Source organism: Podarcis raffonei, chromosome 9 (genome assembly GCF_027172205.1).
Source record: "Podarcis raffonei isolate rPodRaf1 chromosome 9, rPodRaf1.pri, whole genome shotgun sequence".
Classification (NCBI taxonomy): domain Eukaryota; kingdom Metazoa; phylum Chordata; class Lepidosauria; order Squamata; family Lacertidae; genus Podarcis; species Podarcis raffonei.
Window position 1 is genome coordinate 57087889 of NC_070610.1, and position 13397 is coordinate 57101285.

Here is a 13397-nt window from a genome sequence, read left to right on the forward strand (position 1 = left end):
TCCAATATGCGATGAATCACACCAAATCTGTTTGCTGAATATATTTCTTTAAATATCTGCTCAAAGGATCGTCTTTGTTTTTCTTCTCCCTCTGGGTGTAATACTGTGTTCAGAGGAATGTTTGCTTTGAATGGTAGCCCTTCTGGGAAGAAAAACAAAATCTTGTATAACTTTTTCAAGCATGAGATTAGTCAGAGATAATCAGAAAGCAACTTGTTTAAGGGAGCTTCCAGACTGTCAGTGCTATGCAGGAGTGATTCAAGTGCATACTGACCTGGAGTGTTACCATAGTTTTTTCTCGTTTGAAGCGGGATAAAGTGCTCTGTTGCCCTAGTGCAATAAATTCACTTTAAAAAAATGACCTTTTTTGGTTAAGAAAGTGACAAGAAAATGCACTGAAAATTGTGAGATGGACAAATGGCTGACGTGTAATCACACCACAAGCAAATCAGGATGAATGTAGGTTGAACATTCATTGTCATATAGCCACCCCATAAAAATTTAAGAACGAATGCTCAATAAACATTGGACATAGTCTAACCACCACGTAAACTATGTGTAAGCAAATTAGGATGAATACTGAATAAACAGGTTGCGTGGAAGGAGCCCTAAGCAAAACCAGGTTAGCAGCAACATTGTTTAGAAAGAAGATATAAGTAACTTGTGCAGTTATTTAGCTGAGAAGGAATCAATGAGTTGTTGGTCAAAGTAAGTCCAGGTCCAGCCTCTCTCCTTAGATCAGCTGTCCCAAAGCTATGCTTTAGTTTAGAAGAGACGGGACCAAAGGATTGCTAAGCAGCTCTGCTTGCAATCATTTGGAGCTGCTTCCAGGCAAAGACAAAACTAATTGATCTATGCATAACTGTGAAATTCATTGGAGGCTTCTGAATTGGCTCCTAAGGGGACATCTCTGCAATCAGGTTCCTGCTTCAGCTATGTTGGAACAATGGTTTAGAAGATGGCTCCTGATTAAAGATTAGCAACACCATGCTGGCTTACTCTGAGCCAGCTTCTCCCTACTGGTTGCAAATACAACTTTGCAGGTTGGATACATATCCGGTTGTATTAATCCCTGCAAGTTCACTTATTTTTCCTGGTTAGTTTATGGACAATTCTGTGTTGTCTTTGTATCTCAGGTTGCAACACAGGAGCCAACTCCTAGGGGGCCAAGGTAGCTTCACACACCCCCTAAAATATTTGAGGAGGGCACCGCATACAAAGTTAATAGGCATCGCCATTCAAACGGTATGCATGTGATAGATTATTCAGGGTGGGGCTTACCTGCCCTCCACCATATTTTATTCAAGTTGGCACCCCTGGGTTGCTACATTCTTTGCATTTTAATCCATGGTCCATTGCCTACCATGTAGTCATAATGGTGTTTCGTTTTGTGTAATTGAATTTTCTCCAGACTCTGACAAATTTGAAGAATCTTGACATTCCACAGCAGCTGTGGTGCAAGGTGGATATGTATGTCACAGGGACAGGGAATCCTTTTAAGCCTGAGGGCTATCATTTCCTAGTGGATAACCTTCTGGAGGCCAGCGGAAAAAATGAGCAGAGCAACCTATGTGATACTTACCTTTGTATGGTAGGGTACAATCTATACAAGCAAAAGTCAGAATTTCCACAGGGAGGCAAAGAGGCATTATGACAGTTCAATGACACATTCTAGTCAGTCAAATGCACTCAAGAAAGTTGTGAAGCAGGGCAAGTGAGGGATATGATGACCTGGCAAGGCAGCATGGCCGGCGGAGAGTCCTGAGGGCCGTATAAAGAGGTCTGGAGAGCCTGAGGTTCCCCACACCTGATAAGTCAGCTCAGTTGAATTTAGTACTGCGTGATTGTTTCTGTTCCTATTCAATTCTGAATTAGGGGGAGTTGTGCTTGTCATTTGCAGTGAATTCCAAAGTACTGTCTATTCGAGAGTTGGAGTTAGGCGCCTTGATGTTATTTTTAGATTTTTTTCTTTTTTGTTCTTGCCTACACCCACCTTCCAACTAACTTAAATTGCATCCTGCCTGCAACATATATAAACATTTTATTGGGGGAGGGTGGAAAGTGGAGTGATGTAACATCAAGAAAACAAGTAAAAAAAGAGAGAGGGAAATCTGCTATTGATTTTTTGCATGAGATGGAGATGGGAGTCTTTATATGTGAAAGTGCCTTCCATATATGGTATTCCTGTACCATAAGAGAAAAACTGTGAGAATACTTTTGGACTGGACAGCTAGGCACTCCCTTCACCATCTTCACCTCACCTTTTAGGTGATGAGCTCTGACATCAGAAGGTCCCAGGCTCAGTCTCTGGCTTCTCCAGTTGAAGGGATCTCTAGCAGCTGGGGCTGAGAGAGACCTCTGCCTAAGACCCTGAAGAGCCACTAGTCTTAGGTGAACTAATGGTCTGAACTGGTAGGAGGCTGGGGTGTGTGTGTGTGTGGCAGTGGAACACAAGATTCTACTGCTGCTTCTTTTTTAACCCTTGAGATCAGTGGTTCCCAAACCATTTTTTCCCATGGACATTTTGAAATATAGCTTTCTAGAGCAAAAATAGTCAAGTGTTGTCCATTGAATCTCTGAGATAATGGCAGCATGTTGTACCTGGGCAAGGTTCTCTTTTACAGGAGCGGTATAGGGTTTTGTGCATGAGTTAGGTTGCCACCATGTCTGCTGGGACAGAAGAAGAATTGTTTTAAAAACATCAGCTCATAAAGAAAGGTGCAGACAGGCCTGCAAAGTTTCAAAATACTAGCAGGAAGATTTTCAGGTTACCCTGTCCTAGAGAATCCTAGACCTTTATTTGTTTTAAATATCCAACCCCGCCCTGTATATTTAACAAACAGCAAACCACTTTGTAAAAATATTTAGAAATGCAAAAGGCCTAATAGTGCTTGTTTCTTGTTGCAGTATAATTATTGGGTCAGATAATATAAGTATTAGAATAATACAGATCATGTTCTTAAAAGTGCTTGAAAGTTCATTTTGTTTCCATATTGCCAATATTAGATCTAAAATGCCACTGTCTTAATTCGCTTTGCAAACCTTGGCACGCTTATGCTGGCTATTGCAAGAAGCACTTCTGTGTTTATCAACTCAGTTTTGACTTGTTTTTGTTGAGTTTTGATTGCTATCCACTATTTAGGAAACATAGTGTCAGAAATAAATTCTTTGTAACACCCAGTATGCCATAATGGTTCTTAACTGTGGTATGATGTGTGTCTACCTTGGCAAGTATTAGAAGAGGCTATATTTTTTGAACTAAGGACTGAAGAATCAGCACCATTTTTCATAGGGGAAAAGAGGCACTGGCTTGCGAGGGTGATATGTGGGGGGGGGGATGTCTTTTGTGTGATGTCGCAACGTCTAATATGTGAGCATTTCTCCTTCTTTCCAAAGCCGGGCAGAAGCTTTCCAGCCCTGCCGTCTCTTTCCCAAAGCTGGGTGGGCTTTGGGAAGGTGGCATAAAGGCTCTTGAACCCTTTAAGGAACCTAACCCCCCTATTCCACTGACCACACACCACTGTTGGCTACACTCCTGTATGACACAAATCTTTGCTGTTCCCTGTTATGCACATCAGCAGTGGTTTTCCACAGTGCCCTCAACTTTTTATACACCTCAGTGATGTCTGAACTAAGGCAGCCAGCCAAAGTGCACAAATAGAAAACGTTGTTGTTTTTAAAGGGGGCAGAAGGGGAAAGAGCTCTTTCTGTATGTCTTATGCAGAAGAAAGCAGCTTTTGTGCTATATTGGGAGCCTTTTGTTAAATTGGAAGAGGGGAAATTCAGAGGCTGAAATGAGCCCAGAGACCCCCAGTCGGCTATTCATTTTTTAAATACACTTTTATAATCTTTTTAAAAAATTTGTAATATAAACCACTCATTCATTTAAACATGAATTCTCCCAAAACATCAATGTAGTATTTTTAAAGAAAAAAACAATAAAAATCAAAAATCAATATAATATCTGAGAGGTAATACATCAAAACTATTCAATCAGCTAAAACAATACAGTAAATAGCTTGGGCAATTAATTGGGTACCAAAAAGAAACACTGAGACTACTTGTCTTACCTCCTTCAGGAGGGTATTCCAAAGTCAATCGCCAAAAGGCCCTGTCCTTCCTAACACACCTTTCCTAGAGATAGAACTTGGAAAAGGGCCTAATCTAAGGTCTTCATGTGAGGGGCAGGTAGATATGGGGTGGGGGAAGGTGTTCAAGTGATTTAGCCCTTCAAAGGTACTTAAAGTACTTGGAACTGGGCTTGAGAACAAAACGACATCCAATGTACTATAATTCCCTCAGTATATATGCTGCATAGCTTCCATCTAGACCAAGATGGTCAAACTTTTCATACCAAGGGGGCTGCAAGATTACTTTGACACAGAACCTGTGGGCTGCATACTGCCTTGTCATGTGTGCACGCATAGTGGTGGTGGTGGGAGAGCGAGCCCTACATCCTAGTCCTTGTGCTGTATTCCCAAAGCTGGCTGAGTGAGGCACTGGGCTTTGGGAAGGAGGTGTGAGGCTCTGGCAGGGTCCTAGAACCCTCCCATCACCTTCCTAAAGCTAGGAACTCTGGCAGCAGAATTCCACACTAATTGCACTTCTTAACTAAGGTCTCTAGTGGCAATACTTGATCAATAAGCATCCCTAAGCTGCATTTCTGCTCCTTCAAGAGGGAGCACAAGCTCGTTCAGCACATGCACAGCCCATTTCTGATCCCAGGAACCATCAATTCACAGTGCATTCATCTTATCAGGATTCATCTTTAGTTACTGGCCAGTTGTTGTTGTTTAGTCGTGTCCGACTCTTCGTGACCCCATGGACCAGAGCACGCCAGGCACTCCTGTCTTCCACTTCCTCCCACAGTTTGGTCAAACTCACGTTAGTAGCTTCGAGAACACTGTCCAACCATCTCGTCCTCTGTTGTCCCCTTCTCCTTGTGCCCTCCATTTCCCCCAACATCAGGGTCTTTTCCAGGGAGTCTTCTCTTCTCATGAGGTGGCCACAGTATTGGAGCCTCACCTTCAGGATCTGTCCTTCCAGTGAGCACTCAGGGCTGATTTCCTTCAGAATGGAGAGGTTTGATCTTCTTGCAGTCCATGGGACTCTCAAGAGTCTCCTCCAGCACCATAATTCAAAAGCATCAATTCTTCGGCAATCAGCCTTCTTGATGGTCCAGCTCTCACTTCCATACTGGCCAGTTACTGAGCCCAAACAGCAGTTCAGCACCTCCTAATGCATGGTGGTGATAAAAGTTCCCATAAATGCTCATCTTTGAAAATGTTGCTTGCTCAGTACTGTTTTCCGACTTCCCTCCCTTTGTTTCTAAAATATTTGTAAGTAACAGTAAAACTAATATGTTTTTCTTCCCAGAAAACAGAGGCATGTAGCTATACATAATCTGAATCTGGGTATCCAATTTGCGTCTTTTGAAAAAGGAGAGATGATGGCCGTTTGAGCTATCACCCTTGGAAGCCAGCTCCTATACCTTAATGAGAATCCATACAGCTTTTATTACTTGGCCACAAATAATGGGCCTAATGCTTGTTGGCTTTAAAACACCTATGAGTAGCACTGTTTTCTCTCTCCTGCCTGTGCACTGTCTCCCTCTTGCAAAATATAAGACAAGGCCAAAGCTTAAATTAAAATCCTCAGGTTCTTATCTCCTTCCCACAGGAAAGCAAATCTGTGTTGAAAACCGTAAAATTAAGAGGAGAGCAAGGATAGCATAATTTAGCAAAAATTCATGGCAGAAGATTCTGAGCCTATATGACTGGAGGGATAGGTCAGACATTAAGATGATACCACTTGCTAAAGCAGGCTCCTTAAGGTGGTGCTCTGAAAACAAGGGAAAGTATGCGGGGGGGGGAGGAAACACACAAAGAAAAAAAAATATGACTCTGGCTTTGTGTTCGTTCGTTCTAAACTAGAAAGGCTTATTATACAGAGACACTTCTCCTGCCCTGTATTTTTAAATATGGGCCAACAAATTCTGATCATATTAGCATTTGACTAAATCTGGATAGGTTTCCTCTTTCCTTAGCTCCCAATATTTTACATTATTTGAAGTTCTTTTTAAGCCGTATCTGCATTTTGATCTGAACCCTCCCTTCCCTGTACAACCCTCCGTCGTGATCTTAAATTTATGAGCAAAAAAATATTGCTTAAGGGGGATCCAGTAGGAGTCTCGTAAAAATACGCTAAGGTTTCTTTCTTGATAGCATAGCGCCCATCTACAGAAAAAGAGAAAATTAAACTACAGAACATGGTGTAATAATGCAAATGAGTCTCAAACATTTTCTGTGTTTTGCATAGACTTAGCCTGTGGGGAGAAAATTAGGAATTATTCTGGTAACTCCAGCATTTTTTTCAGCTTGAGGGGATTTCTGCATGTAGTAGTGGGATATCTTGATTTTTTTTTATTTAAAAAATGCTTTGCTAATTTCTAGCAAATACTGGATACAGTTTTGTTATATGAGCTTTGTTTTACCTTAATATCCAGGGTAGCACTACTCTGATAGAAATGACTATGATTCAGTAAGGTGGTGGTGGTAGTGGTGGTTTTTTAGCACACTTCCATTATTATTCCTTTTGTTTGATATGAAATAGACTCCCCCTCCCCCCACAGCATTGTAGTATCACTTTCAGAGAAACCTAACTTTGGGGTTACTTGCAATTTGGGAGTGGGATGGTCTAAATGAAAATGAAGCAGTATTGAGTATCTTCATATCTACCATCAGAATACACTGATGAAATTGTACTGCATGACTTGATAAAATATGATGTCTTGGGAAGAAGATGCACTCAGTGAGATTGCAGTGAGAAGGGGACTTGCCTTGGAGAGTAGGTCTAGTGGTGGTCAGATTAAATGTAGAGAGGCAGTAGAGAATATTACTTTACCAGTGCTATAGAAGTCTGCCTTTCATAGTATGTTATCAAAATAACAATAATATACATGTCTTTAACAATTTTTTAAAAAAGCTTGGTACAGATTATCCTTAGGCACTGGAAACATAAAATAAGGTGATGACAGACACCAGCACTGCATCTGTATCAAGGGTGGGATATATGTGACCACCCAGAAATTTCTGTACTCTCAATTCCCATCCGCCCCAGCTAACATGACCATTAGTCAGGGATGGTGGGAGTTGTAGTCCTGACAACATTTGATGGACTACAGGCTCCCCACCCCTGATCTCTATGAATGACTCCAATGAGACTTAAGCATCCCCATGTTTAATGCTGAAAATGTCATGGCAGAGCCCAGATGGAAAATAATGGGTGTGCTAACCTGACAGTCACACTATTTACACCAGTTGTTGTTTACTGCTAGATCCCTGGCTGCATCTCTGCCATTTTTACATAATACATCAATTAATACATATTCCCAAAGAGGTGGACAGCTCCTCGTACCTGCGCTTTTGAACTGTAGTGGATAATGTGCCCATCCTGCTGTTTGGTGGCTTCCCACCTCCCCACCCGGCGATGAGAATATTGCTGTGTGTGAAGCAGGCCTGTATGACTTCTGACCAATCTCAACGAATGCTGCCCCAGCAGCCATTAGTTATAGCTAGAACATTGCGTTTTCAGTCCCAGGTAGATTGCAAAACCAGAAGGCAAGTCACATTAAAAGGCTAGTGGAGTAAATGGTGTGCGGATCCGGGTGGAGTAAAGAGATTGTGGAAAACTTGCCTAGTCCGGTAACCTGAAGGTGTGCTCTGTGTGGGTGTGTGGGTGGGTGTTGTTTAAACTGTCACCTTTATGTACATTTAACTGCTTGGTTATTTAAAAGCTAGGCAGATAAAAAAAAACCTCACAAAAACATGACAAGCCCTATTTAAAATAAAATAAAAAAATCACTACCAATGCTTTTTTGTTTTTTGTTTGCAGTCCAACAAAGTACCGGTGGTGCAGCCTTCCCATGCGGTCCACCCTCTCACCCCACTTATCACCTACAGTGATGAGCACTTTTCTCCAGGGACGCATCCATCACACCTCCCCTCAGACGTCAACTCAAAACAAGGTGAGAGGCCTTAATTTATTTGCAGCCGTTCGGCAGAATAGCCAACCACGTTTTGCCCTTATCGCAGGGATGCTAAAGGCAACAATTATTCCGTCCTAAAATATATCTTCATCAAGGAGCCAAATGCCTAGGTTTTCCTGGTTCACTTTTGTGGAAATAACCACAACTGAAGTCCTTGGCGCCCCCTGCCATTTTGCCAGTGTAGTACATAAGTTCTAAATTACCAGTGCATTAGGAGGTACTTTCCCCCAAATTGGCTTCTGATAGGTGAAAGGCGGATGCTATGAACCTTTCTTAATGACTAACCAAATTCTGTTTTAAAGTTTAGATTAGGCTTTCTTTAGAGGAAACCAAGAGGCTATTCAACCTGAAGCTTTCCCTTTCATCCAGGTTTTCACCTGCGTTTGAATAAATAATAGCCATTTCTTACTTGGTTGGTTGGTTGGTTGGTTTTCTGAAAGTTTAGCTTGGACACTAATCTTAATTTAAAATATTACCACAGAATCTTAAATGCTGTTTATGGTGTGCTTTCAGAATATGAAACTGATCTTGCATTATTATGTGTGTGTTTGCTTTCGGATACCTGAATTTTTAACTTTGCTTCGTAATAAAAATTTCATGTGTGTGTGTGTGTGGTTTTTTTCCTTTAAAGAAGAAGTCCCCAAGTTTTTCTTACAGTAATATATGAAGTTTCTAATGGATAAAAATGTAGAGGTTGTATGTGCCTAGTTGAGTGGTAGAGCATTTGCTTTGTGTCCAGAAGGTCTCATTTTCAATCTTCAGCATCTCCAGGTGGGGCCAGAAGGGTCCTCTGTCTGAAACACTGAGCAGTCACAGCCAGCCACTGTAGACAGACTTGAGCTGGACAGACTCAGTATAAGGCAGCTTCTGTTGTTCCTGTATTTTATTGCCTAGACTGCTGGAGCGTAGTTGTTGTTCCTTTGAATTTTGCAGTGCAAGAGACAGCTTAGCTGGCTTTGGGAGTGGCCACTGCATTGATAAGCGACTCTGCAATCATTGCTGCTGATATCTACTGTTGCAATTGCTTAAAATCCAGTAGAATATACATGTAGAGTGGTTGTGACAGTTTAGGCTTGGTAGACATGCTATGTTCGGCAGTGCCATTTCTGAAAACAACTGGAAAGTCTATGGTGAGAGGGAAGGAGGACTTAGAAATAAGATGCTGTTGGCTCTTTCGTGTCTCCTAGGCAATGTTGTGTCCCATGATGTGGTCCTGTCCAAACATCCCATTTTGGAAAGAAGTGACAAGCCACATAAATGTGGTTTTCTTTTTTTTTCTTCTTTTTTTTAAATTTTTATTGGTTTTTCCACACATAATAAATGTGGTTTTCACATATCCCTGATCTTCTCAGATGTCGTCATGTTGCTGAATTATATACCAACCCATTGGAATTTAACCAAAGGGCAATGAGATTGGCTGTTGCGTGCACTCTGTGGCTAAATGTTTAACTGGAAGGAAACTTCTTCTCTCCCTCCTCTCCATCATACGATGGACAGAAAATATGATCCAACTGGCCGTTTATCAGAAAGAGCCTCCAGGAAGCAGGAAAATGATAGGAAATAGGAAATACTCAGATATATGGACCCTCTACACAGACTTGCTTGCATAAACAATGGATGCTGGGCAAGTTTGGGATGATAATCTAATTCTCTCTCCCTTCTCTTCACATCAGTACATAATGATTGCTCATTGTAAACTTCTTTAATTATAAATGTTCCTTGTATTTGTGAAATTTGTATTTGTCCCCATTCTGTATATAAAATATTCACACACATAAAAGAAGAAAAGGTAAGGTCCGTTAGGTCCAGTCACAGACGACTCTGGGGTTGCGGCGCTCATCTCACTCTATAGGCCAAGGGAGCCAGCGTTTGTACACAGACAGCTTCCAGGTCATGTGGTCAGCATGACTAAGCCGCTTCTGGTGAACCAGAGCAGCACACGGAAACGCCGTTTACCTTCCCGCCAGAGTGGTACCTATTTATCTACTTGCATTTTGATGTGCTTGACATTGTCTTGTGTCTCTGGGCAATGCTCCATAGTCTAGCACGCAGTTTAGCAACATGTATGGTGAGGGAAGAATGGTGTGGCAAGACCGACCCCATCTCCTTGGCCTAGACATTGTCACCAGTTCTGTTTCTGAATCTGGGGAAACAGAGGAGCGCTTCCCTTTATCAAGGGTAAAAGAGTCAGAACAGCCACTGTTTTTCTCATGTCTCGTGTCTTTTTAGATTTTGAGCTTGAGAGTAGGGACCATCTTAGAACTGATTCTTGAAAGCTGCTCTGAGAGCTTTTCTTGTTATTAATTGATTGATTAATATAGCACCCTTCATCCAAAGATCTCAGGACAGTTCCCAAGATAAAAAATACAGGATAAAAACACAAAATAAATAGTTAAAACAAAAAACAAAACAATAACAGATAAGGACAATAATGGAAGTGTAGGAACGGGGACTTTAAGCTTTGTCCCCCTAGTGATTGTAGCCTGAACCGGGGGCCCCACACCACCTATTTGCCACATACACTTTTCTGCCATTATGGCTTTCCTTCAACCACCCCCAAATGTTGAAACCTGTTTTGATTATATTGAATTTTGATGTAGTCAGATTCCCGCCCCCCTCAAAATGGCAGGGTCACTTATACCTCCTCTCACTTAGAATAGAAGACTTTACATATGAAAAGAGACTGTGATTTTTGCATTGGTTCTTTAATGCACTAAATAAATCAATGGTTTAATGGTCTCTGTGACCATAATTCTATGTGCCTCCTTGGGGCATGAGATTTAGGTAGAGCATGAAAACCATAGGGCTCATCTGGGACTAGGATTAGCTTTAATCCTTGAGGTGGTTTTTTTTTTTTTTTTGAGTTTGTAGCATTTCTACGTTCTTGAGAATGTGAGTTGATGGATCATTTCCAGTGGGACTTCCTTATGCCATTGCAAAAATACTAACCAATACAAAAGATTGACCTTGGCGCCCACAAGAGTCAGAGACAAGGAGCTTAGCTGAAGCTGGAGTGACAATCAGGAGCCAAATGAATCATATCAAGTGTGACCATTACACGCCTGAAAATGATTCTTAATTAACCACCGATCCTCTGTGGTAGCAAGTTTCCAAAATCTGTGAATCACAAGGGAACCACAGAAAATGTACAAGCAGCAATTTACCTAATCTAATAAGTCTGGTCTGCTGCCTGTTTGGAGCTGCTGTTTTTCTGCTCTCTCAGCCCCTCTGAAAATGTTTCATTCTGATTTGTTTTACAAGACTTCTTTCCTTTAAGAGAGAGAGATCAGATAAGCTTCGCCATATACTTTTATTTTATCACTTTTCGCAGGGTGGGGAATCTGTGGTCTTCTAGAAGTTGTTGGACCCCAAAAAATCTCCCTCAGAGAGCATAGCCCAATGGTCGGGGATTAAGGGAGTTATTGTCCAATAACATCCAGCAGGCCAGAGGTACTCCACCCTTGACTTATAGGCTGTAACCTTCTTCCTCTCTTTCTTTTTAAATCAGAGTGAAAATTAACCATGCTATATAAAAACTACTGGTCTTGTGGCCTAAACTTTTGTGACCCAGATCCTCCTCCATCAGAAAGATGAAGCAGTCACCTAAGTGGGTAGGTATATATATGTATATCCTAGTATAGAGAGAAGGAATCTTTTAAAAATTACGTATCACGTATAAATACTGAAGACAAAAGGTCAGTCAGTGCAAGGCAGGACAGCTGGTGCATCACAGTATCAACCAGAGCACAAATGAAAACTGAATACAATCTGGTAAGCAGTCTAGGGAAGGGTCTCTGTAGCTCAGTGGAAAGGCATCTGCCTTGCATGCAGAAGGCCACAGGTTCAATCCCCATCATTTCCAGGTCGGGCTGGGAATGATTCCTGTTTGAAATTGTGGGGAGCTGCTGCCAATCAGTGTTGACAGTACTGGCCTAGGTGGACAAATGGTGTGACTTGATATAAGGCTGCTGTGCAGTGGGGCAAGCAGGTGAGCATGAAGAATGATGAACTCTCAAGAACAGAGCCTTACATAGACCCAACCTTCTCCACAAGTTTGCACTTCGCAGTATGTTCCCAAAACAAGGCAATCCATCTATATTTTCCAGCGTTATTTTCTATGCGAAACTCCTTCATGTTGCAGGGCCCACAAGAGTGGTGCCCTTAACTCACCTGGCAAAATTGTTATCCTGCTCAGCCTCATGCTGACTTAGGCAGAAGAGCCACATCTTGTCTTGGAAACTCTTTCGGCTCAGTGACATCTGCATATATGTTGCAGAGGTTTACAGTGATGGAAGTTTATTTCCACCATCCCCAATTCAAGGAATACTTCAGTCCCATCACTCAGCAGTGCACTGGAGACAGCAACTTATCCTCTCAACACTGGAAAAGGGTTAATCTGTGGACCTCTCCTGGTGGTTTCAATATAGATTGGACTTTTACATGGAACGTTTATATCTTCATGCAGCTTGCCAGGGTCAGAGCTGCAGGGGGAACCTTCCTACAGAATTTCAGGAACAAATCTATGCAGACACACCCAATATTATCCTAGCTGCTATCCCGAATGCAGAAACTAGATAATCCTGTTTCAGATTTTGGCATTCTCACAGGACAGGTGCCTTACTAAGAAGAGTTTATTCTTAGGTTCAAAATCACCTGCAGTCATACTTATCTTCCGGGCATCACAGTCTTCCTGGAAACTACAATTTGCTGACATACTTACCGTATATGCTTCAAGCTGCCATCCAGGTCATACCACAGAATACATTGTCTATTGGATGATGTAACTGCATTTATCCATTCCTTTGGTTAGAGACTACCACCTTCAAGTTTTACATAATGCATTCTTAAAACAGGAGCACTCACTTGGGAAGAGGGAAAACCAGATCAACTAAGTCAAGGCAGGTACAGAGTTGCTGTCAGTAGATTGGACCCAGCAAAAGGCTAACTGAATGTCATTTACTGTCTACAGCTCATCCTGGAAGATGATAATTCCACCTCACAACACCTTCTTAACAGATAGCACTTCTTAACTGAAGCAACTGCTAACCAGCAGCAATAGGTCACTTAATGGAGTTTAAAAATATATAAACTGGTGCCATTTTGCTACCCTAGCTTTTCTGGCAACACTGTCATGGGACCAAACTACAATGGCCATAAAATCAAAGTCTTGTTCATCTAGCCATCCTCTAACATGGTATGACTGAGCAGTGATGTCCTTCTCCCATTGCCTTAAATCAAATAAGTTTATTTCTCATGCAAGAAGATAAATGGGGACAAATTGGTGATATTTGAATACCAGCAGGGGAGCATTTCAATTCCCATGGCATTTTGTGGTCCCAGGAGATCACAG

General features: G+C 41.7%; 1 protein-coding gene across 7 annotated transcripts in view; it reads left to right on the forward strand.

Moving 5' to 3' along the window:
- Positions 1–13397, forward strand: part of LEF1 (lymphoid enhancer binding factor 1) — a 98770-nt gene that overhangs the window by 52185 nt on the left and 33188 nt on the right. For all 7 annotated transcript variants that reach the window (XM_053403842.1, XM_053403843.1, XM_053403847.1 and 4 more), the window contains exon 5: positions 7894–8026. In XM_053403842.1, the coding sequence (XP_053259817.1) occupies positions 7894–8026 (133 nt within the window). The remainder of the gene's footprint in view (positions 1–7893; positions 8027–13397) is intronic.